At 39.7% G+C, this 22,273-nt stretch overlaps 1 protein-coding gene across 1 annotated transcript in view; it reads right to left on the bottom strand.

Annotated features, from left to right (window-relative positions):
• The window catches only part of FAM221B (family with sequence similarity 221 member B), a 52,024-nt gene extending 29,751 nt beyond the window's left edge, over positions 1-22,273 (bottom strand). The window contains exons 1-2 of the mRNA XM_069089946.1: positions 21,768-22,273; positions 7,437-7,580 (exon numbers count right to left, since the gene is read on the bottom strand). Of these exons, the coding sequence (XP_068946047.1) occupies positions 7,437-7,580; positions 21,768-22,212 (589 nt within the window). The 5' untranslated portion in view covers positions 22,213-22,273. The remainder of the gene's footprint in view (positions 1-7,436; positions 7,581-21,767) is intronic.

Consider the following 22,273-nt stretch of genomic DNA (forward strand, 5'->3'; position numbering starts at 1 on the left):
CCAATGAATAGAAGTATATATAGAATAACATATATGCTTATTGGTGTCTAATGGTGTGCATAGTTAGTGTGCATCTCTGGGGTGGGGGCAAGGAGGGAAGAAAAAATAGCAAAAAAACATTTACATGATAACTTTGTTGTATATTTAGAAGGAATAGCAAATTGTACATGGTAAATTTGTGGTTTAATGTACAATTATCTTTTTTTTAATTATCCGTGTTATTGAAATGCTTGTTTGTTCCCTGAATGGAAAATAATTTTTAAATTTAAATTAAAAAAATTCTAAAAAACTAAAAAAAAGAAAAAAGAAAAAAAATAGAACAGTGAAATCCAGCAATGACCACTAATCTTAGAAAATAGGTGGTCTGCCTTTTCACGTGGTTTTAAGTATCCTTCTTAGTGTCAGTGGATGACTAGCTTGAATGTGCTGCTCTCTAGGGTTATGCATAAAACTCTGTAAGAGTTTTGGTTGGTAATTGCAGTATAGGCAGAAGACAAGTGTTTTTCTTCCCCTGTCACTTGTAACACCTGGCCTAAACCAGCTGGTAGGCCTCTACCCTTCACATCATATTATAACATGCATATAATGTCTGAATAAAGAGAAGGGATATTTTAACTCAGCATACATGTTTGATATCTACATATCTATAGATCAAGAAGTTTAGGGGCGGCCAGGTAGCACAGCAAGTAAGAGCACTGGCTCCAGTGTCGACATGACCTAGGGATCGAATCCCAGGCTCAGACACTTAGCACCAACCCAGAAACACCTGGCTGTGAAACCTTGAGCAAGTTGCTTAACCCCCATTGCTTAGGGGCGGCCAGGTGGCTCAGCGAGTAAGAGCACCGGCTCCAGTATCGGGATGACCTGGAGATCAAATCTGGGCTCAGATACTCAGCACTACACCCAGAAAATAACTGGCCGTGCAACCTTGAGCAAGTTACTTAACCCTGATTGCTTTTTAAAAGAAAAAAAAAAGAAGTTTACAAATGTCAATTGATCCATATACATTTGCTTACACACATACACATGCTTACACATGGTAGATAGGTAGAGCAGAAGATAGAGATTTAATATATGTGCTACACTAATACACAATATGTCTAAATAGATTATTCATATCAAAGAATTGTTAGGAACCCCAGTCTTTGACCCAGGACTGAAAGGGCCCCAGAGAAAGAGCTATATGGGGTGGCTACGTGGCGTGGTGAATAGAGCACTGGCCCTGGAGTCAGGAGGATCTGAGTTCAAATCTGACCTCAGACACTAACACTTACTAGCTGTGTGACCTTGGGCAAGTCACTTAACTCCAATTACCCTGCCTTCACCCCTCCAAAAAACAACAAAAAAAAGAAAGAGCTGTATGATGATGACAAGGATAGAGTCCTCCTAATTAGCCTCTTCTTAGAGGAAGCTCCTCATGTAACCCCCTGAGGTGTAGGGTGTGTTTGGGAAAGACTAGCTCCTCTGGCATGAAGGCTGCCAAGCCCTTTCCAGGGCTGCTTTCCACCTCTGGTGTCTACCTGATCTGCCCAGCTCTCACCAGTGGCTCTAAGAAGCTGTAGCATGTATAGTAGCCACACTCCAGTAAGCTGTTTCAGCAAAGGGGTTAAAAACCAGGCTGAGGGTAACCAGGGGGTCTCAAACCCATCCGTGAGTTAGGGGGGTGTCCACCCCAAGCATGTGAAGACTTCCCCTGGTGGAATGAGAACAATTTGTTCTGAGGGCCATGAAGGCAGCTGAAGTAAATGCCATGGAGTGCTTAGAGATTGGTCAGACATTGAAGATGCCAAGGTCATCCATTACATTTTGGGCCGTTACCAGTTGTCTTGACTTTGCCCTGCCACTGGACTGTGATGGCTCTGGAAGAGAGAGTGAGGCTGATGACTTAGTGCAACTCTGCCTCATTTAACTCCAGCTTATGTGTATCGAGACATCACCCATACCACTTTACCATTTTTACCTATCTCAAAGTCCTGTGGTGACAGGCAAGTGACTAAGCGGCAGTTTGGGGATACACTGGGAGCTGTAGTCACAACCCTGCACATTGGTGGCCCAGGCCATAGGGTAGTTTCTCATTGGAAGCAGCAGTGGGATATGGCAGCCCCTGGGTGTCTGAGCAGCCTTTTAAGGATCATCCTACTTACTTCCTGTTGTGAGGAACGAGCTAGAAAAAGTGCCCTAAACATTTTCTGCTTACCAAACTCTGACCTGATTACCTTAGCAGGCAGGGATCCCACCTTGCAGCCAAAACACAAAAACATGTACAAAAACTTCTGCAAAGTTGATTCCACTCACCATTGGCACATAGAATGTGTGTACACTTATATACAATAAGAAATCTGGAAGACTTTAAACATGACCAGCCCTTGTTGCAAGAGAATTCAGAAGGTATCAGATACAAATAACAGCCCTGAGTGAAGAAAGGCTGGTAAATGAAGGTCAACTTACTGAAGTTAGAGTTGGATACACATTTTTCTGGAATGGTCATGGTGAGGGGGAGCACTGTGAAGCTGGTGTATTTAATTTTGCTATCAAAACTAATCTAGTCAACAAGCTTGTATGCCTACCAAAAAGGGTGAACAATAGGCTAATGACAATGTGTAATGCCATGCACAGAAGCTTTTCAGAAGAACTGCTACTGTGAACAGCTTTTAAGGTTCTGATTACATGGTATAGTGAACACTCTATTTATTCTATAACAAATCAAAGCAAAAAATTCACAGAAAATCAAGGTACAGCATTCACAATATTACAACTTATATTCACTAACAGCTTATCATTAAAATGGCCACATAGTTTTCACCAAAGTGGTCACAATATTTAGAACAAAGAACAATCATCTCAAAGTACAATAGTCAAAGTCTTCCACTCATGAGGCAAAGTCTTAAGTTAACTCAATCAGTATCACAATATAGTCTCAGAGTACAATAGTCAAAGTCTTCCACTCATGGGGCAACTTGATTAACTCAGTCACTTATTCAGTAATCAGTTACTAAGTATCATACACAAACCCTCTACCCCTAGGTCACTAGTAACCTACAAATTTAATCATTACTCAGTACCCAGGGGGAGGTCTTTTCATCTTGATTTGGGGTCTGTTCTTAGATTCCCTGGATCCCCTTCCATGGTGCCAGATTCTACCTGGATTCACCAGACTGTCACCTGGGTTCAATGGCAGACAGCTCCCAGTTCCTTGTCCAGCTCTCTGGGCAGGTCCTGCTCCACACTGAAGTTCACAGGGTCTGCTGCATGTCGGATCCTTCACAATTTCTGCTCCAGGGAATTCAAGGCTCAACCAAGCCACAAACAAAGTCTAACTATCACAGTCATGCTTCCTCAGTCACTTGGGCTCCTGGCTCCAGGCTCCTAGGCTCCTTTTCAGAAGAAGCTCCACCACCACACATTCTCAGAAAATTCTGGCTCAGTTCTTCATTCTCTCTTCTGTAGCTGCTCTGCCACCAGATGCTTGTCCCAAGAAATTATGACTGTGCCTCTTTGGGGCTTTTCTTATATACACAACACAGCATTAGCTTCTTGTCTCAGCTAACCCTTTCCTGTTACGTCAGTAACAGGAGACAGGAGTTCATACCTTCTGTTTCCCACTAAGTGCTAAGTACCTGCTACCTTTGCCAACCAAAAGGGAATTACATTACCATTACACAATGCAATTGCCACTTGCAGGAAAATTCCACGACACCATCATCAGTGCTTATTCTCCTACCATGACAAACCCTGATGAGGTCAAAGAAAAATTTTATGAAGACGTGGAGGCCCTTATCATCAATGTGCTGAAAGAGGATAAACTTATAAGTATGGGTGACTTTAATGCTAGAGTAGATTTATACTACCAGACATGGCAAGGAGTCCTTAGGAGGAATGGAGTTGGAAAGAGCAACAGATTCAAAAGAGATCACTTACTACTGAAGGTTTATACATCTCACTACCTCATCACTAACATTGTCTTTCATTTTCCTACATGCAATAAAACTGAGTGGATACACCCTTGCAGCAAACATTGGCATTTAATACACTTCATGCTTGTAAGGAAAAGAGACAGAAAGGAGGTGAGAGTGATGAAGACAGTATGTGGTACAGAGTGCTGGGCTGATCAGAGACTTAGCCTATCCAAACTAAATATTTGCATTCAACAAAAGCAGCTGCACCAAGACAAAACGACTACCAGAAAGATAAATGTCAATAAATTAGAGGGAAAGTTGAGCCAACACACAGTTGGCAACAGTGGAGCAGAAAACGAGTGGGCAGCGTTCAGAGATTTGGTGTACAGCATTGCATTTGCTCATCTGGGTCAGAACATTCACAAACATCAAAACTGGTTTGAAGAAAATAATGGGGAAATCTAGAAGCTGATAAATGAAAAACAAGAACTCCACAGGGTTTACCAGCAGAATGGTTCATCCATCTCTAAGAAGGCAGCATTTAATTCCATCAAAAGTAAAGTACAAACAAAGTTAGAGAGATTCTTGATTCAGTACTAATGCAGATGAAATTCAGTTTTATGCGATTGTAACATTCCAAAGCACTTTTATTATGCCCTGAAGGCTATTTATGGGTCAAAGACCTATGGTGCATCTCACCTACTTAGCACTGATGTAGCCACACTGGTTAGTGATCAAGACATGATCCAGGAGAGATGAGCTGAACACTTCCATAGTGTTCTGAACAGATCATCATCAATCAGTGCTGAAGCTACTGACTATTTACCTCAGTTTGAAGTCAGTCCCTCCCTAGATGAAGTTCCAGTTGAAGAAAAGGTTTTGAATGCCATTAGGCTCCTTTCATGCAGCAAAGCACCTGGTGCTGATTCTATTCCAGCTGAGATTTACAAGGTAGGGGGTCCACTCTCCTACAAAAGCTGACTGAAATTTTTGGGTTGTATGGCAAGAAGAGGTCAGTCCCCAGGAGTTCAAGGATGCCTCCATTGTCTATTTCTATAAAGGTAAAGGAATAGATTGTCCTGTGACGACAATCAGAGAGGGGTCTCTCTCTTAGCCATTGCAGACAAGATTCTTGCCAGAGTCCTCCTTAATAGGCTGATCCTTCATCTGGAAGATGGTCATCTACCTGAGAGCCAGTGCAGCTTCAGAAAGGGCTGAGGAATGGTTGATACAGTTTTCGCTGTCCAACAATTCCAGAAGAAATGTCAGGAGCAGAACAGAGATCCGTACACAATGTTTGTAGATCTGACCAAAGCCTTTGATACTGTCAGTTACAATGGTTTATGGAAAATCATGTCAAAATTTGGTTGTTGGGAGAAGTTCGTTGGTATTGTTTATCAATTTCATAACGGCATGCTTGCCTGGCTTCTGGATAACACTCAATACTGTGACACTTTCCCAGTCACCAGTGCAGTGAAACAAGTGTTCTTGTTTCCATGCTTTTTAGCATGATGTTTTCAGCCATGTTGTCAAAACACCTTCAGTTAAAACAAACATGGCATGATAGTCAGCTACTGCACGGATGGTAAATTCTTCAACTTGACAAGGTTACAAGCCAAGACTAAAGTTGGTGTGTGATTTTTTTTTGTTTGCAGATAATTGTGCACTCAATTCAGACTCAGGCTGAGATGCAGCAAAATATGGGTCAATTTGCTGTTGCTTGTGCTACTTTTTGCCTAACAATTAACACCAAGAAAACACAGGTGCTCCATCAGCCAACACCACACTATCCCTATGTGGAATCATCAATTACAGCGAATAGACTTTTGTATACTGTGGATAAGTTCACTTACCTTGGTAGTATACTTTCTAGGGATGTACAAATTGATAATGAGGTTGACTCATGCATTGCCAGAGCTAGTTCAGTGTTTGGAAGGCTCCAAAGGAAAGTGTAGGAGAGAAGAGGTATTAGACTGACTATGAAACTGAAGGTCTACAGAGCCCTTGTGCTGACTTCATTGTTGTATGCCTGTGAAACCTGGATGTTATTATTAGTGCTATGCCAGGAAACTGAATTGCTTCCATTTGAATTGTCCTAGGAAGATTCCGAAGATCACCTGGCAAGATAAGGTAGCAGACACTGAGGTCCTCACTTGAACTTAACTGCCAAGCATTCAAACTCTACTGCAGAAAATGCAGCTCTGATGTTCAAATGCCAAATGTATGCTTGCCCAAAAGTCTATTTTATGGAGATCTCACACAGGGTAAGGGCTCACCTTTTGGTCAGAACAAGTGATACAATGACACTTTCAAGGTCATACTCTTAACTATAGAATTGATTTGTGACATGGGAGACATTGGCAGAGGACCCCCCAGTGTGGCACGCCCTCATCAAAGAAGGTACTGTGCTCTATGAGGAAGCAGAATTGAAGTAGCTCAAAAGAAATGTGAGATGTGCAGATTTAGAGAATACACCTCAAATGTTCGTATGGACTATTTGTGTCCAACCTGTGGTAGAGTACTCTGAGTTCATGTTAGTCTGATTAGCCACAGTTGTGACTTGACTCGAACATAGTGATGCCATTTTGGTCCTCTTCAAGAAGTTAGGACAACCACCACCATGGACTGCCATGGAATTAAAAAATGTGGCCTTCCCATCTGATGCAAAGAACCCAAAGTTCTTGGGGATGAGTGTGAATACTTATTAATTTCCATAGGAATCAAACCCAAAAGACATGAGTTAGATCCTTTTAAGAACCTGAAAATGTGCCCAAGAGGGCAGAGCCTCCCACGTAGGCCTAGGGGAAGACAAAAAATCTCAAGGAGAATTCCCCTCGATAATTCATTAGGGTTCCTAAGCTGCCTTGGTCTAAAGTTCTCTCTGATCTAGGAGCCATTGCCTTCAGTTCCTGGACCAAATTATGACTTGCTGTTTCTGGCAGCCCTGAAACTTGCCCACTTGATTTTTGACCAGGTCACTGGTCCTTTTGTATCTTGACTAACCTCCATGCTAGCTGCCTCCCCTAGCCTTGACTATCACATATGACTGTGACTTCCCCAGTTGGGCCCGAAGCCAGATGTCCCCAAAAGGACAACTATATGCAGACTACCTTAATTTTTACAGGACAGCATAGTTACAGGCGGATTTATAACATGAATATTGTTTACAGAAATAGAGTGTCATGTACAGTACCTGGATCATGGTAGGCACTTAATAAATGTTTGATGACTGATTAATGTAAATCCATGTTGTTCTGTACACATCCTATGGAACTGGGTCTGCAGATATTTCAGGACCAGCTGTGTTTTTCTTGGAACTGAATGGTCATGTTGATCTTTCCCCTCCTCCTCCTTCTCCTTCCTTCTTGCCTTACCTGTATGCTATCAGGTCCTCTTTACCTATATAAATGGTTCTTGGATTTCTATGGTTCATCTGTGTGTGGGAAACTAAGGTTTCTCTCCCTGAATGGACCTTAGTTTCCCCATTCAGTCTTATCTTTCCAGATCCCCTCATTCCCTCTTCCCCCTGCTGAGGCTCACCTGACTGGATGGCTTTCAGTGCGGCATCCTTCTCCCACTGGAAAAGCTGCTTTACACGATTTCCAAACTTCTCCCTGTGCATAGCCTTGGCAACTGCTAGTACCTCTGGTTTGTCGGCTGGGGCGATGGGGCGCAATGTGTAACCTGTGGGGAGTGGGCCACATAACCTGGGGAGCCCTGTAACCTGGGGGGAAGGATGTTCATGGAACCTGAGGGAAGAGAGACATGTAAGTAATCTGGGAGAGGATGGGGAACAAATAACTTGGGGGGGGGGTTGGCTCTGGGTTACCAGAAGAAAGAATGTTCATGTGGCTTGGAGGAAAAGGAATTTTATGATTTAGAGGGAGGGTAATAATATACCAAGAGAGACACTGTGGAAGGAACAAGAAACTTAGGGTGTCAGGAGAAATGTGCTTGAATATTGACTCTGACATTTACTAACCTTGGGTAAGCCACTTTACTTTTGGAGATTCAGCTTTTTCATCTATATAATGGGTAATAATATATTACCTACCTCATGTGAGAAAAGGACTTTTCCAAGGCACCATTTAAAATTAGTATTATAGTAATATAGAAGGATATGGAAATATTCTTCTTTTCCACAGTGAGTGAGAGTTTACCTTTATTTTTAAAATCTTGTAAGTTAAACGTGAAATATTGTAGACATTACAAGTGCACTGTGAATAAAGAACTTCAGTATCATTGATACTTTCAATCAATAAACTCTTTGCTTTTCTTTCAGGTCTTTAGAAAACTTCTCCAATACAGTTATCATGTCCACCTTTTGACTTTACCCATTGTGGTTTTTGATATATTGTGGGCCGGCACAAAAAAATTATGGGAATTTTTGGGGAGTTTTATGGAAGCTGCAGACAACATGCCAAGACTAGCAGATAACACAGAAAAATTTAGAAACTCAGAAACCACACACACACACACACACACACACACGTATATTCTTGTATGATATTAACCCAAATTTTACAATTAGGTACTGTAAACACCCCATAAAAGAAAAATAATAATAAAAGTTCAGACTTTTTCTCTGATACAAAGGGAGGACCAAAAAATTTTACATGGAGTTTCCAGATTATGGGGGCACTGCACCCCTAACCACTGTGATGTGGAAGGGATAACTATTATTGGTGGTTAAACCCTGATAATTCTATTTCAGGTAACCAAACAATAACAACACAGTGAGAAGCATTTCAAGATCAACATATTCATTCTAACCTTTTGCTGGGTCTGAGATTTTCCGGAGGTATCTGTGAATTGTTTCAGTCGGTGCTTTGTTTTATATATTCAGAAGTTTTGCAACTTTCTTGAGTTTTTTTTCTTGCATTATGGTGCTTAGGGTTTTTTTTTAATCTGTCATATTCTTCTGGGAGACTTAAAATCTTTAAGTTGTCTCTTTGCTTACCTCTGAGATCAATGAATTTTGCTCATATAGGGATCACATTTTTTTGGACATTCTTTTTCTCTTCCAGATTGTCTTTCACTTCAGCATGTTTGTATTACCAATCATTTAATTGTTCTCTCCTTTGCTTCTTTAGAGAGATTTGCCACCATGGATTCAAGTCTTTCTATTCTGTCAATTATTTCTGCTGTGCTGCAATTTGCTCATTTTTAGCTTCTTGTTTTAAGATTCTGATTTTCCTCCTGAGCCCTTTGGGAACATCCTGCAGCAATTCTATACTCTCTGGGGAATTCACAGGGTCTTCTCTGTCATCAGGTGTTGGTTCTATTTCCTTTGTTTTGCAATAGTTATTTGGAGATGCTTGCATTCTTTTAGATGTCTTGATGAACATCTTCCCTTTTATTTTAATATCTCCTCTATTGATTTATCTGCCTGTTTTCTAGTTTTCTTCTTCTTGAGATTTTGGGAAATTTTAGTTTTTTTTCTTACATTTCCTTGTTCCTCACTTTCTGACTCCTTCCCCTATGATGATGGTCCTCTAGGGGCTAAACCTCAAAGTTATCTACGTATCTTTCTATTTTTCACTCATCTCAGTTCCTATAATATGAACATTTTGTGGGGATAGAACAGAACTGGTCCTAGATGGATGTCAGGCCCTTTATTTTAGTCCTGGTGCAGTCCCCTATGCATGCTTGCTAGTGTCTTCCCCTAGCTTCTTTTGTTCTTTAGTTCTCTGGTTGGGCACTGCTATTCTAGAGAGAATATACTTCTACTTTCCTGTGACTCTCCCTCCTCTGAAAAAGGGTGGTCAGAACTGGATTCTTCTAGTTGTTGTTACAGAATGGTGATAAGAGCAGGGACAAAATTTCCTGGCAGAGACTGAAGCAGCAGGGAGATTGCTCAATGGATTGGATCTCAAAGCACAAACTAGTAAGTTGGATTGTGCATCTTGTTTGAATCGGGGGACTAATTTTGGGTGGGTTTTGTGAGTGACTTAGAACTTAGTGTTCTCTGATATGAATTCCCAAGTCTTGTTAGGTGTCTTAGTGTCTTGGACTATGGATAGAGCTGTAAGTTATTTTCCTCTGGCATTCAATTCTTCTTTTTGGAGGATTTTTTTGAGAGCTAGTGAGGAATGAAGAAAATGCTTAGTTCTCCATCTTATTTGGTCCTGGAATTTTCCAATGTTTCATGGCAGGTCTGATTTTTAGGATTCTGAAAGTGGCACTATATTTCAGTGATGTCATAACCACTGATTAACAGAGATTATACTCACTGAAAGACTTCAGAAAGGTCAGAGTAGTTTTAGACTTTGATAGGTGAACATAGAAATGAGATTTCTGAACTCCTAGTATTACCTTCTTAGGCTACTGATTCAATGCTCCTGGAGTTCACCCCACCCAATATAAGGAACATTCCAATGAATATAATCCATATTCTTTGCCAACGTTAATTTGTCTGCCAATGTTGAAGATGTGCTTTACCACAAGGTGGCATTGAGGGACAAATTGTTTATTACTCAAGCACAATATTATCCACAAAACCAAACTACATATAATTGTGTAACCCTTGATGTCATCACAGGAGAAGGAAGTTCTATAACTAACTCTAAAATTCTTATGTGATAGGTGTGGTTAACTAAGCCTTTTCCCCTCATACCTGTGAACTAGGTATAGAGCCTCTCACAAAGGCTGTTTGACTTATGTCTCTACCTAAGGTTTACCCTAGGAATATAAGAATTTTACTTATTTCTCTTTCCCAAAAGGGGTCTCAGCTACTTTGCAAGCATTCAAAGTAATGAGACATTGAATATGACAGATTTTTATTTAACCCAATGGAAAACATATGGGATTATGCCAAAGTTCCTCAACAGTTGGGAAAAACTCTGTTCCTCCTTCTAGGAGGCATTAAATAATTCTATTCCTTTTGGGTTTCACTTTCTCTTGGGAGCTATACACATAGTATTAGGGAAGCATTAGACATACGTTGCTCCTCAGATCATATGGTTCTTTGCTATGCCAATCTTTTTTCCTCTTTGGAGTCAAGCCAATGGTACAGCCTGCAGGACTCTTTCCAGAGAGTGAGACTGGGTATCTGCATTTCTTCTTCCATCCTCTCTTGACTAAACTCTGAATCCCTTTCCTCCCTTCCCCTCAATATTCCTTCCTTCTAGATATATAATTGGTGTTCTCTAAGGGTACATGGTTCACAATAGAGAATGTATAGATCACAATGCTGTAGTATATATGAATTTTTTGGATGAAAGCATTGGTTAGAAGCTCTTCTACTGGCCTGGAATTTATCCATGATAGCAGCAACAGTAGCAGATTTAGGAGCTCTCAGCCCAGATATGGTAAGTGGGTTGGACAACTGGTCATAAAGAAATCACAGGGGATCTTTTGCTGACACTGGGTGCATCTGGCACTGATTAGCAACTCTATTGCCCATAAGCAATTCTGAATTGCAGTTCCAGGATGGACAGGAGTGCTTTTCATCCAGTCAGAGGAGTGCAGGGGCCCTGGTTTCAGTTCCAGGACCAAGAAGAGCACTAGTAATTGGGGCTGCAGTGGGGCAGAGGCCCTTCCTGGGTAAAGACTGGAACACAGACCAGGAGAGCAGTGATCACACCTCTCCCAGGATCACACTACTTTGGAAGCATTGAAAACTTGCAGACCCCCAGAACTGACTCTGAAAACAACAGCACATAAAAGCCTGAAGCTTGGAACAGTGCATCCCCAACCCCAGGTAAATACAGATCAACTTTAACATAAAGTTCAGAGTGAAGAAATAGGCTGGGAAGATAAGCACAACAACAATAACAACAAAAGAACTTGACTATATAAAACTACTGTGGTGGCAGAGAAGAAAAAGACTTAAACTTAAAAAAAGACAACAATATGAAAACAGCTGCAAGCAAGACTTCAAAGAAAAATGCTAATTGGACCCAAAGACAGAAAGAATTCCCAGAAGATCTAAAGAGATAAAAATGGTAGAGGAAAAATTGAGAAAAGAAATAAGAGTGATGCAAAGAAATTACAAAAAAAGAATTAACAGCTTGGTAAAAGAAGCATAAAAATACTGAAGAAAATAACACCTTAAAAAAACAAAATAGACCAAATGATAAAAAAGACAAAAAAATTTCATTGAAGGAAAGAATTTAAAAGCATAAAAGTCTCAATGGAAAATTAGGTGTAAAATTCACTGAAGAAAAGAACTCCCTAAAAAGTAAATTGATCAAATGGAAAAAAGAGGCACAAAATCTCACTGAAGAAAATAACCCCTTAGAATTGGGTGAGTGGAAGCTAATGACTCCATGAGACTTTAAGAAACAATAACACAAAGTCAAAAGAAAAAAATAGAAGAAAATGTGAAATATCTCATTCAAAAAACACCTGACCTGGAAAATAGATCAAGGAGAGATAATTAGTCATGATCAAAGGAAGAATCTGGACATCATCTTTCAAGAAAATATCATGAAAAAATGTCCTGATTTCCTAGATCCAGGAGGTAAAATAGAAATTGAGAGAATCTACAAATCATCTACTGAAAGAGATCACAAAATAAAAACTCTCAGGAATATGATGGCCAAATTTCAGAGCTCCCAGTCAAGGAGAAAATATTGCAAGCAGCCAGAAAGAAACAATTCAAATGTCCCATCACAGTCAGGATCACACAAAATTTAGCAGCTGCCATGTGAAAGGATCAGAGGGTTTAGAATATGATATTATGGAAGCCATAGGACATAGGATTACAGCCAAGAATCATCTACCCAGAAAAATCAAATAGAATTCTTTAGGGGAAAAGCAGATATTTAATGAAATTGAGGATTTTCAAGTATTCCTGATGAAAATACCAGAGCTGAATGGAAAATATGACATTCAACCATAGGATTCAAGAGAAGCATAAAAAACTAAACATGAAAGAGTAATCATAAGGGACATTCCTATATGGGAAGATGATACATGTAACTCTTCAGAACTTTATCATTATTAGGGCAATTAGGAGGAGTCTTCATAGACAGAGGGCATGGGTTTGAGTTGACTATGTTAGGATGATCTTCAGAAAAAGAATGTAGGGGTGGAGAAAGAGGGATGTACAGGAAGAAGGGAAAAGAGAAAGGTAGAATGGGGCAAATTTTCTTGCACAAAGGAGGTAAGCAAAGAAGAGCTTTTATGTAGAGGGGAAAATAGGAGGAGGTTATGGGCAATGTTTGAATCTCATTCTTATCAGAATTGGTTCAAAGAGGAAAGAATATACACACACACACACTCAGTTGGATATAGAAATCTATCTTACCCAATAGAGAGATACTAGGGGAAGGGGAAAAGAGATACTGGAGTGGGAGTGATTATAAGAGGGAGGGCAGGTTGGGGGAGGCAGTGATCAGAAGCAAGATAGACTTTTTTTTTTTTAAAGCAATCAGGGTTAAGTAACTTGCTCAAGGTTACACGGCCAGTTATTTCTGGGTGTGGTGATGAGTGTCTGAGCCCAGGATTTGATCTCCAGGTCATCCCAACACTGGAGCCAGTGCTCTTACTTGCTGAGCCACTTGGCCACCCTTAGCAAGATAGACTTTTGAGGTGGGACAAGATAAAAAGATAGAGATAAGGATAAAGAGAGGAAAATGGGATGGAGAGAAATGTAATTATTGTTCATAAATGTGAATGTGAAATGGAATGAGCTGACCCATAGAAAATAAACTGAGTGCAGAATGGATTGGAAACTGTAATCCAACAAAAAGTTATGTACAAGAGACATACTTGGGACAGAAAGACACACACAGAGTTAAAATAAATGGTTAGAGAAAAATATATAATGCTTCAACTGAAGTGAAGAGGGCTGGGGGTAGCGATCGTGATCTCAGACAAAGTAAAAGAGAAGATAGACCAAATCAAAACAGATAAGAAGGGAAACTACATTTTGCTAACAGGTACCATAAACAATGAATTAATACAAAATATTTACAGAAAATTCCTTTGATAAAGGCCTTATTTCTCAAATATATAGGGAACTGAGTCAAATTTATAAAAATAAGAGTCATTCCCTAATTGATAAATGGTCAAAGGATATGAACAGACAGTTTTTAGAGGAAGAAATCAAATGCTCTAAATCACTATTGAATAGAGAAATGCAAATTAAAACCACAGAAATGTACCAGAAATGAAAAATACTGGAGAGGATAAAGGAAAATAGGTACATTAATGAATTGTGGGTGAAATAGTGAGCTAGTCCAACCATTCTGGAGGACAATCTGGAGCCACACCCAAAAGGCTATAAAACTGTGCCTACCCTTTGATCCAGTCTAGGTTTGTGCCCCAAAGAGATAAAAGAAGAAGGAAAAGGACCTTTATGTATTAAAATATTTATAGCAGCTATTTTTGTCATGGCAAAGAACTAGAAATTGAGGGGATGCCTATCAATTGGGGAATGGCTACACAAGTTGTAGCATAGGATTGTGATAGAGTGCTATTGTATGGTAAGAAATGATAGGGGAGATGGGGCAGAACTAAGCTGGTGGAATAAAGGCAGGGACTTGCTTGAGCTCTTCTAAACTCTTCTCCAAACAACAATAAAATAATACCTGAATATGAATTCTGAAGTGGCAGAAGCAATAAAAGGACAGGGTGAAACAATTTCCCAGCTCAAAATGAGTTAGAAATTCAGCAGGAAAGCTCCGGATCAAAGGGATGAGAGGGAAGTACAATCCAGTGAAGGCCAAGAGCCAGCCCAGGCTCTGCCAGAGAGTCAGCAGCAGGTCATGGCTGCTGGAGCTGTCAGCTCACAGACAGTAAGTAACAGGGTTGGAAAACTTATCAGAAAGAGATTATAGGAAACTCTTTGCTGGCCCTGGGATCAAGACTCTATCACATTGTCTGTATTAGGTTCCAGATTTCAGTTCTACGGTAAGGAGGTGTACTAGCAGGAGCAGGGATCCTGCTCACAGTTCCAGGGCAGAAAAGAGTGCTTGTGGTCACTCACAGACCAGAGCACAGGATAAGAGAGCAGTGACTACACCTCTCCTTGCATCATATCACCTTGGAAGAAGTGAACCCTGCCCCCCCCACCCCCCGAACTAGCTCTAAAAACAGCAGCATGAAAATACACTCCAGGAGTAGAGCCCAACTTTAATATAAAGTTAAAATTCAAGAAGTAGACTGGAAAAATGAACGGACAACAAAAGAAGAAAAGTATTAAGGTTAATACTTAAGCCTATCTTAGAAAAAGAAATTGAGTAAGCCATAATGAGCTACCTAAGAAAAAATCAACAGGACCAGATGGATTCACAAGTGAATTCTACCAAACATTTAATAAACAGTTAATTTGAATATTTTATAAACTATTTGGAAAAATAGGCAAAGGAGTCCTACCAAATTTCTTTTACATACTAAATATGGTGCTGATACCTAAACCAGGAAGAGCAAAAACAGAGAAAGAAAACTATAGACCAATTTCCCTAATGAATATTGATGCAGAAATTAAAATAAAATGCTAGCAAGGTCATTGCTGCAATATATCACAAAGATCATATGATATGACCAGGTGAGATTTATACCAGGAATTCAAGACTGGCTCAATATTAGGAAAACTATCAGCACCATTGACCATATCAATGACAAAACAACAAAAATCATATAATTATCTCAATAGATGCTGAAAAAGTTTTTGACAAAATACAATACTCATTTCTGTTAAAAACATGACACAAACCTCATCATCTATGTATACGCTGTGTATAAGTGAACTTATACCCAGCATTCACAATTTCTCCATTTGCTGTAGCTAATGATTCCACTTATGGATAATGTGGTACTGGCTGGTGGAGAACCTCTGTTTTCTTGGTGTTGTCAGGCCCAGATTAGTACAAGTGGTAGGGTAATGATCCATGTTCTGCTGCTTCTCTACCTTAGAGTCTGCATTGAGGGCACAATCATCTGTAAACAAAAAGCTCCATACTGACTTTCCCTTCACGTTAGTCTTAGCTTGTATCCTTTTAAAGTTAAACAACTTAGCGTCAGTGTGGTAGCTAACCCTGACACCATTTTTGTCTTTGCTGTAGGTGTCTGATAACAGTACTGAAAGCATCATGCTAAAAAGTATGGGAGCAAGAACAGAGCCCTGCTTTACTGCAGTGGTGACTGGGAAAGCATGAGAGCATCGTCCATTAAGCAGAACTGATGTAAGCACGTCATTGGAACTGGCATATAATACTGATGAAATTCTCCAGGCAATCAAATTTTGCTATGGTCTTCCACAAGCCCTCATGACTGACAGTAACATCAAAGGTCTTGGTCAGATCTATGGTATACAGATCTTTGTTCTGCTCCTGGCATTCCCTCTGGAGCTGTTTAGGCAGGAAATACCATATCAACAGTTTTTCAGTCACATTGGCTCCCAGGAAAATGATTGGATTCCAGGTGAAGGATCAGCCTATTGATGAGGATTCTGGCAAGAATCTTGCTGGCAATGACTAAGAGAGGTACCCCCCATTTCCCTTTCCTTTATAGAGATGGAAAACCATGGTGGCATCCTTGAACTCCTGGGGGATAACCTCCTTCTGCCATATAACCCCCTTCTGCCATATAACCCAGTCAGCTTTTGTATGAGCAATGGACCTCTTGCCTTGTAAATCTCAGCTGGAATAGAATCAGTACTAGGTTGCTCTGTCACATGAGAGGAGCCTAATGGCATTCAAAACCTCTTCTTCAGTTGGAAGTTTGGATAGAGACTTCAACCTGAAGTATATGGTCAACGGCTTTAGCATTGATTGATGACAGTCTGCCAAGAACATTATACAAGTATTTAGTCCATCTCAATCATGCCCTTATCACTAATCAATCAGTGGCTACATCAGTGCTGAGTAGTTGAGATGCACCATAGATCTTTGACCCATAAAGAGCTTTTGGGGTATCATAAAATCACTTTGAATTGTTACTATATGCTTAAAACTGAATTCCATCTGCCTTGTTACTGAGCCAAGAATCCTGCTATCTCTCTACACTTCACTTATACTTTACTTCTGATAGTTAAATGCTGCCTTCTTAGAGATGGAAGAATTATCCTGCTGATAAACCCTGTGGAGTTCTCATTTTTCATTTAGTAGCCTCTGAATTTCCCTATCATTTTCATCAAATGTTTGTGAGTAAATGTGGGACTGTATACACACCTTTTCTGCTTCACTGTTGCCAACCGTGTCTTGGCTCAGCTGTCCCTGTAAGTCAGTAACAAATTGTTTAGGCATGGAGGAGAGCCCTAATATGTTGACATTAAATTTTCTGGCTGTTGTCTTGCCTTAGGGCTACTGCTTTTGTTGAATGCAAATGATTGGCTTGGAGAGGATAAATCTATGACTGATCCAGCATGCGGTGCCACACCTTGCCTTCATCACTCTCACATTCTGTCTGTCCCTTCTCTTTATAATAACATAGTCTATTAAATGCCAATGTTTACTGTGAGGGTGCATCCATGAAGTTTTGTTGCATTTAGGTAAACAGAAGATGATGTTAGTGATGAGATTATGACACAAAAAAATCTTCAGTAGTAAGTGATTGTTGCTGTTTCTGACTTCATTCCTTTCAAGGACTCTCTGCCATGTCTGATAGTTTGTGCCTATTCTGACATTAAAGTCACCTAGAATTACAAGCTTGTCCTCTTTAATGAATGTCTCAAGACCTTCATAACATTTTTCTTTGACCTCATCAGATTTGTCATGGTGGGAGCATATGTATTGATGATGCTGGCATGGTGTTTTCCTGAAAGTGGCAATCGCATTGTCATGAGCCTGTCATTCACTCCTTTTGGGAGGCATATAAACCAGTTGACTAGATTAGTTTTGATTATAAAATCTACACCAACTTCACTGTGCTCCCCATCACTATGACCACTCCAAAAAAAAATGTATCCAGCTCCAACTTTGGTAAGCTGGTCTCCATTTTCCAGCTTTGTTTAACTCAGGGTTGCCATTTGGATATGATACCTGCTGAATTCTCTAGCAACAAGAACTGCTCATCTTTCAGGTCTATTGGATTTTAAGTTGTCCATTAGTATATATGTATTCCATGTACCAATGGTGAATGAAATCATCTTCACGAAAGTTTTCGTACATTTTTTGGGTTTCGACTTCAGGGTAGGATCCCTGCCTTCCATGACAAATAGGCCAGGGTTAGGTTAGGTAAAGCAGACAATTTTTTAAGGACCTTTTCTAGTCTCTTCCTTAGGCCAGGAGGAGAGCAATGTGATCCTTAAAGAAGGCTGCTCAAAGAAGAGATAGGAAGAGAAATTCCATTTAAAATAACTGTAGATAATATAAAATACTTGGGATGCTACCTGCCCAAACAACCCAGGAACTATGTAAACACAATTACAAAACACTTTTCACACAAATAAAGTCAGATCTAAACAAATGGGAAAATATCTACTGCTCATGTATAGGCCAAGCCAATATAATAAAAATGACAATTCTTCCTAAATTAATTTACTTATTCAGTTCTATACCAATGAAAATACCAAAGAGTTATTTTATAGAGCTACAAAAAATAATAACAAAATTCATCTGGAAGAACAAAAGGTCAAGAATATTGAGGGAATCAATAAAAAATAATGTGAAAATCAATGAAAAAATGTGAAGGAAGATGGTTTAGCTGTACCAGATTTCAAACTGTATTATAAATCAGTAATCATCAAAACAATCTGGTACTGGCTAAGAAATAAGAGTGGATCAGTGGAATAGATTAGGTTCACAAGACAAAGTAACAAATGGTCACAGTAATTTAGTGTTTGATAAACTCATAAACCCAAACTTTGTCACTATTTGACAAAAACTGCTGGAAAAATGGGAAAACAGTACAACAGAAACTAGTTATAGACCAACATCTTATGTCATATACCAAGATAAAGTAAAAATGGGTACATGTTTTATACATGAAGTGTGATACCACAAGCCAGGGGTTGGGAACCTGTGGTCTCTAGGCAGGTGGGTGGCAGGAGGACACCAAAGGTGGAAAGCAGCCCTGAAAAGGGCTCAGCAGTCCTCACAACAGAGGTACTACTCTTCCTTGAACACCCATATACCTGAAACTAGTAGCATTCCTAGTAAGATCAGGGGTGAGGCAAGGATGCTCATTATTACCATTATTAATGAATATTGTACTAGAAATGCTGTCTGTATCAATGAGAAGAAATAGGAGAAGAAAAAAATTGAAGAAATTAGAATAGGCAATGAGGAAACAAAACTCTCATTCTTTGCAGGGGATATGATGGTGTACTTGGAGAGTACTGGAGGATCAACTAAAAAACTAGTTGAAATAATTAACAACTTCAGCAAAGTTGCAGGATATAACACAAACCTTCACAAATCATCAGCATTTTTATTTATCAACAAAGTCCAGCAGCAAGAGGTAGAAAGAGAAATTCCATTTAAAATAACTGTAGGTGTGTATAGCAGCAAGCACCCCAAGCGTCCTCAGGGTTTGCTGCCAACACAGGTTCTTAGATCTGCTTTGTTAAAGGAAAGCAACTCAAAATGGGTTAACAAGCTTATTTTAGTCCGTCAAATATGTATCGTTTACCTAGTTCAGGGGAAAAAGGTCAGCACCCTGAACTTCATAGTATACAGACAGAATTATCAAGATAGAGAAACAGATCAAGTAGACAGATTTCCAAACTGTCCAACCATTACATCCATCCCAAACAACATCTGGATTTCAAAGCCGGGGGGCTCTGGACAACGGCTTCCCAGAATCAAATCACAGAACACTTCTCAAAGTGAGCCCCAAAACAAAGCTACACATCAGGGCTTATATAGCCTTCTCCTGGCTCAGAGAATGTAACAACCTTATTGATTCACTGGCCAATCAGGAAGTATCTACTGAAAAACAAGCCTCCCACCCCAGGCTCCAGGTGCACTTTAGCCTAGGGGCAGGGAAGATCTTACAAATTTACATTCCCATTACAGGGCGGCCAGGTAGCACAGTGAGTAAGAGCACTGGCTCCAGTGTCAGGATGACATGTGGATCGAATCCAGGCTCAGACACTTAGCACCCACCCAGAAACACCTGGCCATGTAACCTTGAGTAAGTTACTTAACCCCGATTGCTTAACAAAAATAAAATAAAATAAAATAACTGTAGACAGTATAAAACACTTGGGAATCTACCTGCCAAGGCAAACTCAGGAACTATATGAACACAATTACAAAACACTTTTTCACATGAATAACTATGTCCAAAAGGCTATAAACTGTGTATACCCTTTGATCCAGCAACACCAACAATACCAGGTCTGTATTCCAAAGAGATTAAAAAAAGAAAAAGAATTTATATGTATGAAAATATTTATAGCAGCTCTTTTTGTGGTCACAAAGAAATGGAATCTGAATAGATGCCCATCAGTTGGGGAATGAAAATTGTGTTAGATGATTGTGATGGAATACTATTGTGCTATAAGAAATGATGAGCAGACAGATTTCAGAAAAACCTAGAAAGACTTACATCATCTGATGCTGAATGAAGTGAGCAGAACCAGGAGGACATTATATACAGTAACAGCAATATAATCAATTGTGAATGATTTACCTATGCTCAGCAATACAATGATCTAAGACAATTCCAAAGGACTCATAGTGAAACATGCTATCTACTTTCGGAGAAAGAACTGATGGAGTCTGAATGCAGATCAAAGCATGCTTTTTCTTTTACTTTAAAATTTTTTCTTTTTTTTTGTCTGTGTTTCCTTCACAACATGACTAATATGGAAATATATTTTGCATCAATGCATATATATAACCTATAACAAATTACTTGCCTCCTCAATGAAAGGAGAGGGAAGAGATGGAGGGAGAGAATTTGGAATTCAAAATCTGAAAAAACAAAATATTAAACATTTTTACATGTAATTGAAAAAAACAATGTATTTAAAAAATGAAAAACTAAATGATGGGGTGGGCTGTTTCAGAAAAAAAGGAGCAAGACCTATATGAACTGATGCAAAGTATAGAGAAGAACTGGGAGGGAGGTCATTGTGCACAGTACCAGTAACGTAATGATCAACTGTGAAAGATATGGCTACTCTGATCAAAGACATTACGTAGGACTTGTAATGAAAAAGTGCTGTCAACTTCCAGAGAGAGAACTGATGAACTCTGAGTGCAAACTAAAGCATACTTTTTCTTCTTTTTTTTTTTTTGGTCATTTGGCTAATAGGGAAATATGTGTTGCATGATTTCACAAATGTGATTGATATCATATTGTTTGCCTTCTCAGTGGGTGATGGGAAGAAAGAGAGAATCTGGAACCAAAAATTTAAATGGAGAAGAATGTTAAAAATAAATAATAAATGTAAAAACTAAAAATTAAGAGAATTGTTATATAAACAAAATAAGACAAAACAAAAAAACTGCCCAACAGAGAGGAGCTGTAGAACCCAAAAGAAGGGGGCTGTTTAACTTGGTGGTGGAGAGGGTTGTATAACCTGATAGGGGCACTTAAGCTTGAAGAGAGGGGGGAGGGCACTGTATAATCTGATAGGAAGAGCAGTCTCAAAAGGGCAGGTGATGAATGGGGAGAAGGTCATGTAATATGAAAAAGAGGGTATGGGGTTATATAATTTGGGAGGAGAGGTACAGTGTAACCTGTGGGTAGGGGGGAAATCCTTATAACTTGGGAGGTGAAGTCTTTATAACCTGAAGGAGTGGGAAGGAAGGTGGAGATGGAGAAGAAGGGTTGAGGCTTTGAACAGGGGTTGTGGGATGGAGACAAGAGTAGCTTGGGGAGTAAGAATAAAGGGGGAAGGCGTATGTCTCAGGACTGTGAGGATGGTTCTAGGGCAAGGGTTTGGGGATATGAATGAGGGCCGTTGGGATAAGGAATGGATCCTGTACTTGGGAGTGTTGAGGGAGGCTTTGGGGAAGCAGTTATTACGTGGGCTTGGTTTCTTCACTATCTTCTTTCCTCGGGTATTTTGATGGCTTGTTTGGGTGTGGTCATAGCTGATGCCTTCTTCATACTGTTTCTTGTGTTCTTTAGCTGTGGATTTTTCTCTTATGGTTGTTTGTTTGGAAGGAGATTTGGTTGGAAGGAAGTGGTCTGAAGAGAGTGAATTCTCCACTGGACTCTTAAGATCATCGGCACTGTGGGCCTCTTCTTCCTTTTCATTGATTTGGGCCTCAGAAGTAGAAGATCTACTTAGCATCTGTGCATTGAGAGCTGTAGTGGTGGGTTCTTTAAAGAAGATGGATTCGTCAAGATTGAGGACCTCCTCAGGCATGGGGGTCACCATAGAGGTGGGGAACTCAAGAGCAGAAACATCAGAATTGTTAATATCATAAATGGAAGATTCGTTGTGATTTGTCTTGTCAGCATCCATCTGTTGGTAGAAAAGGGAACATGGTTTATTAAGGTAGAGAGAATGAAAAGCAGGAGGAGTA

This window comes from Petaurus breviceps, unplaced genomic scaffold, assembly GCF_028583685.1.
Source record: "Petaurus breviceps papuanus isolate PSGF00001 unplaced genomic scaffold, PetGlider_PUasm1.0 120, whole genome shotgun sequence".
Taxonomy (NCBI): Eukaryota; Metazoa; Chordata; class Mammalia; order Diprotodontia; family Petauridae; genus Petaurus; species Petaurus breviceps.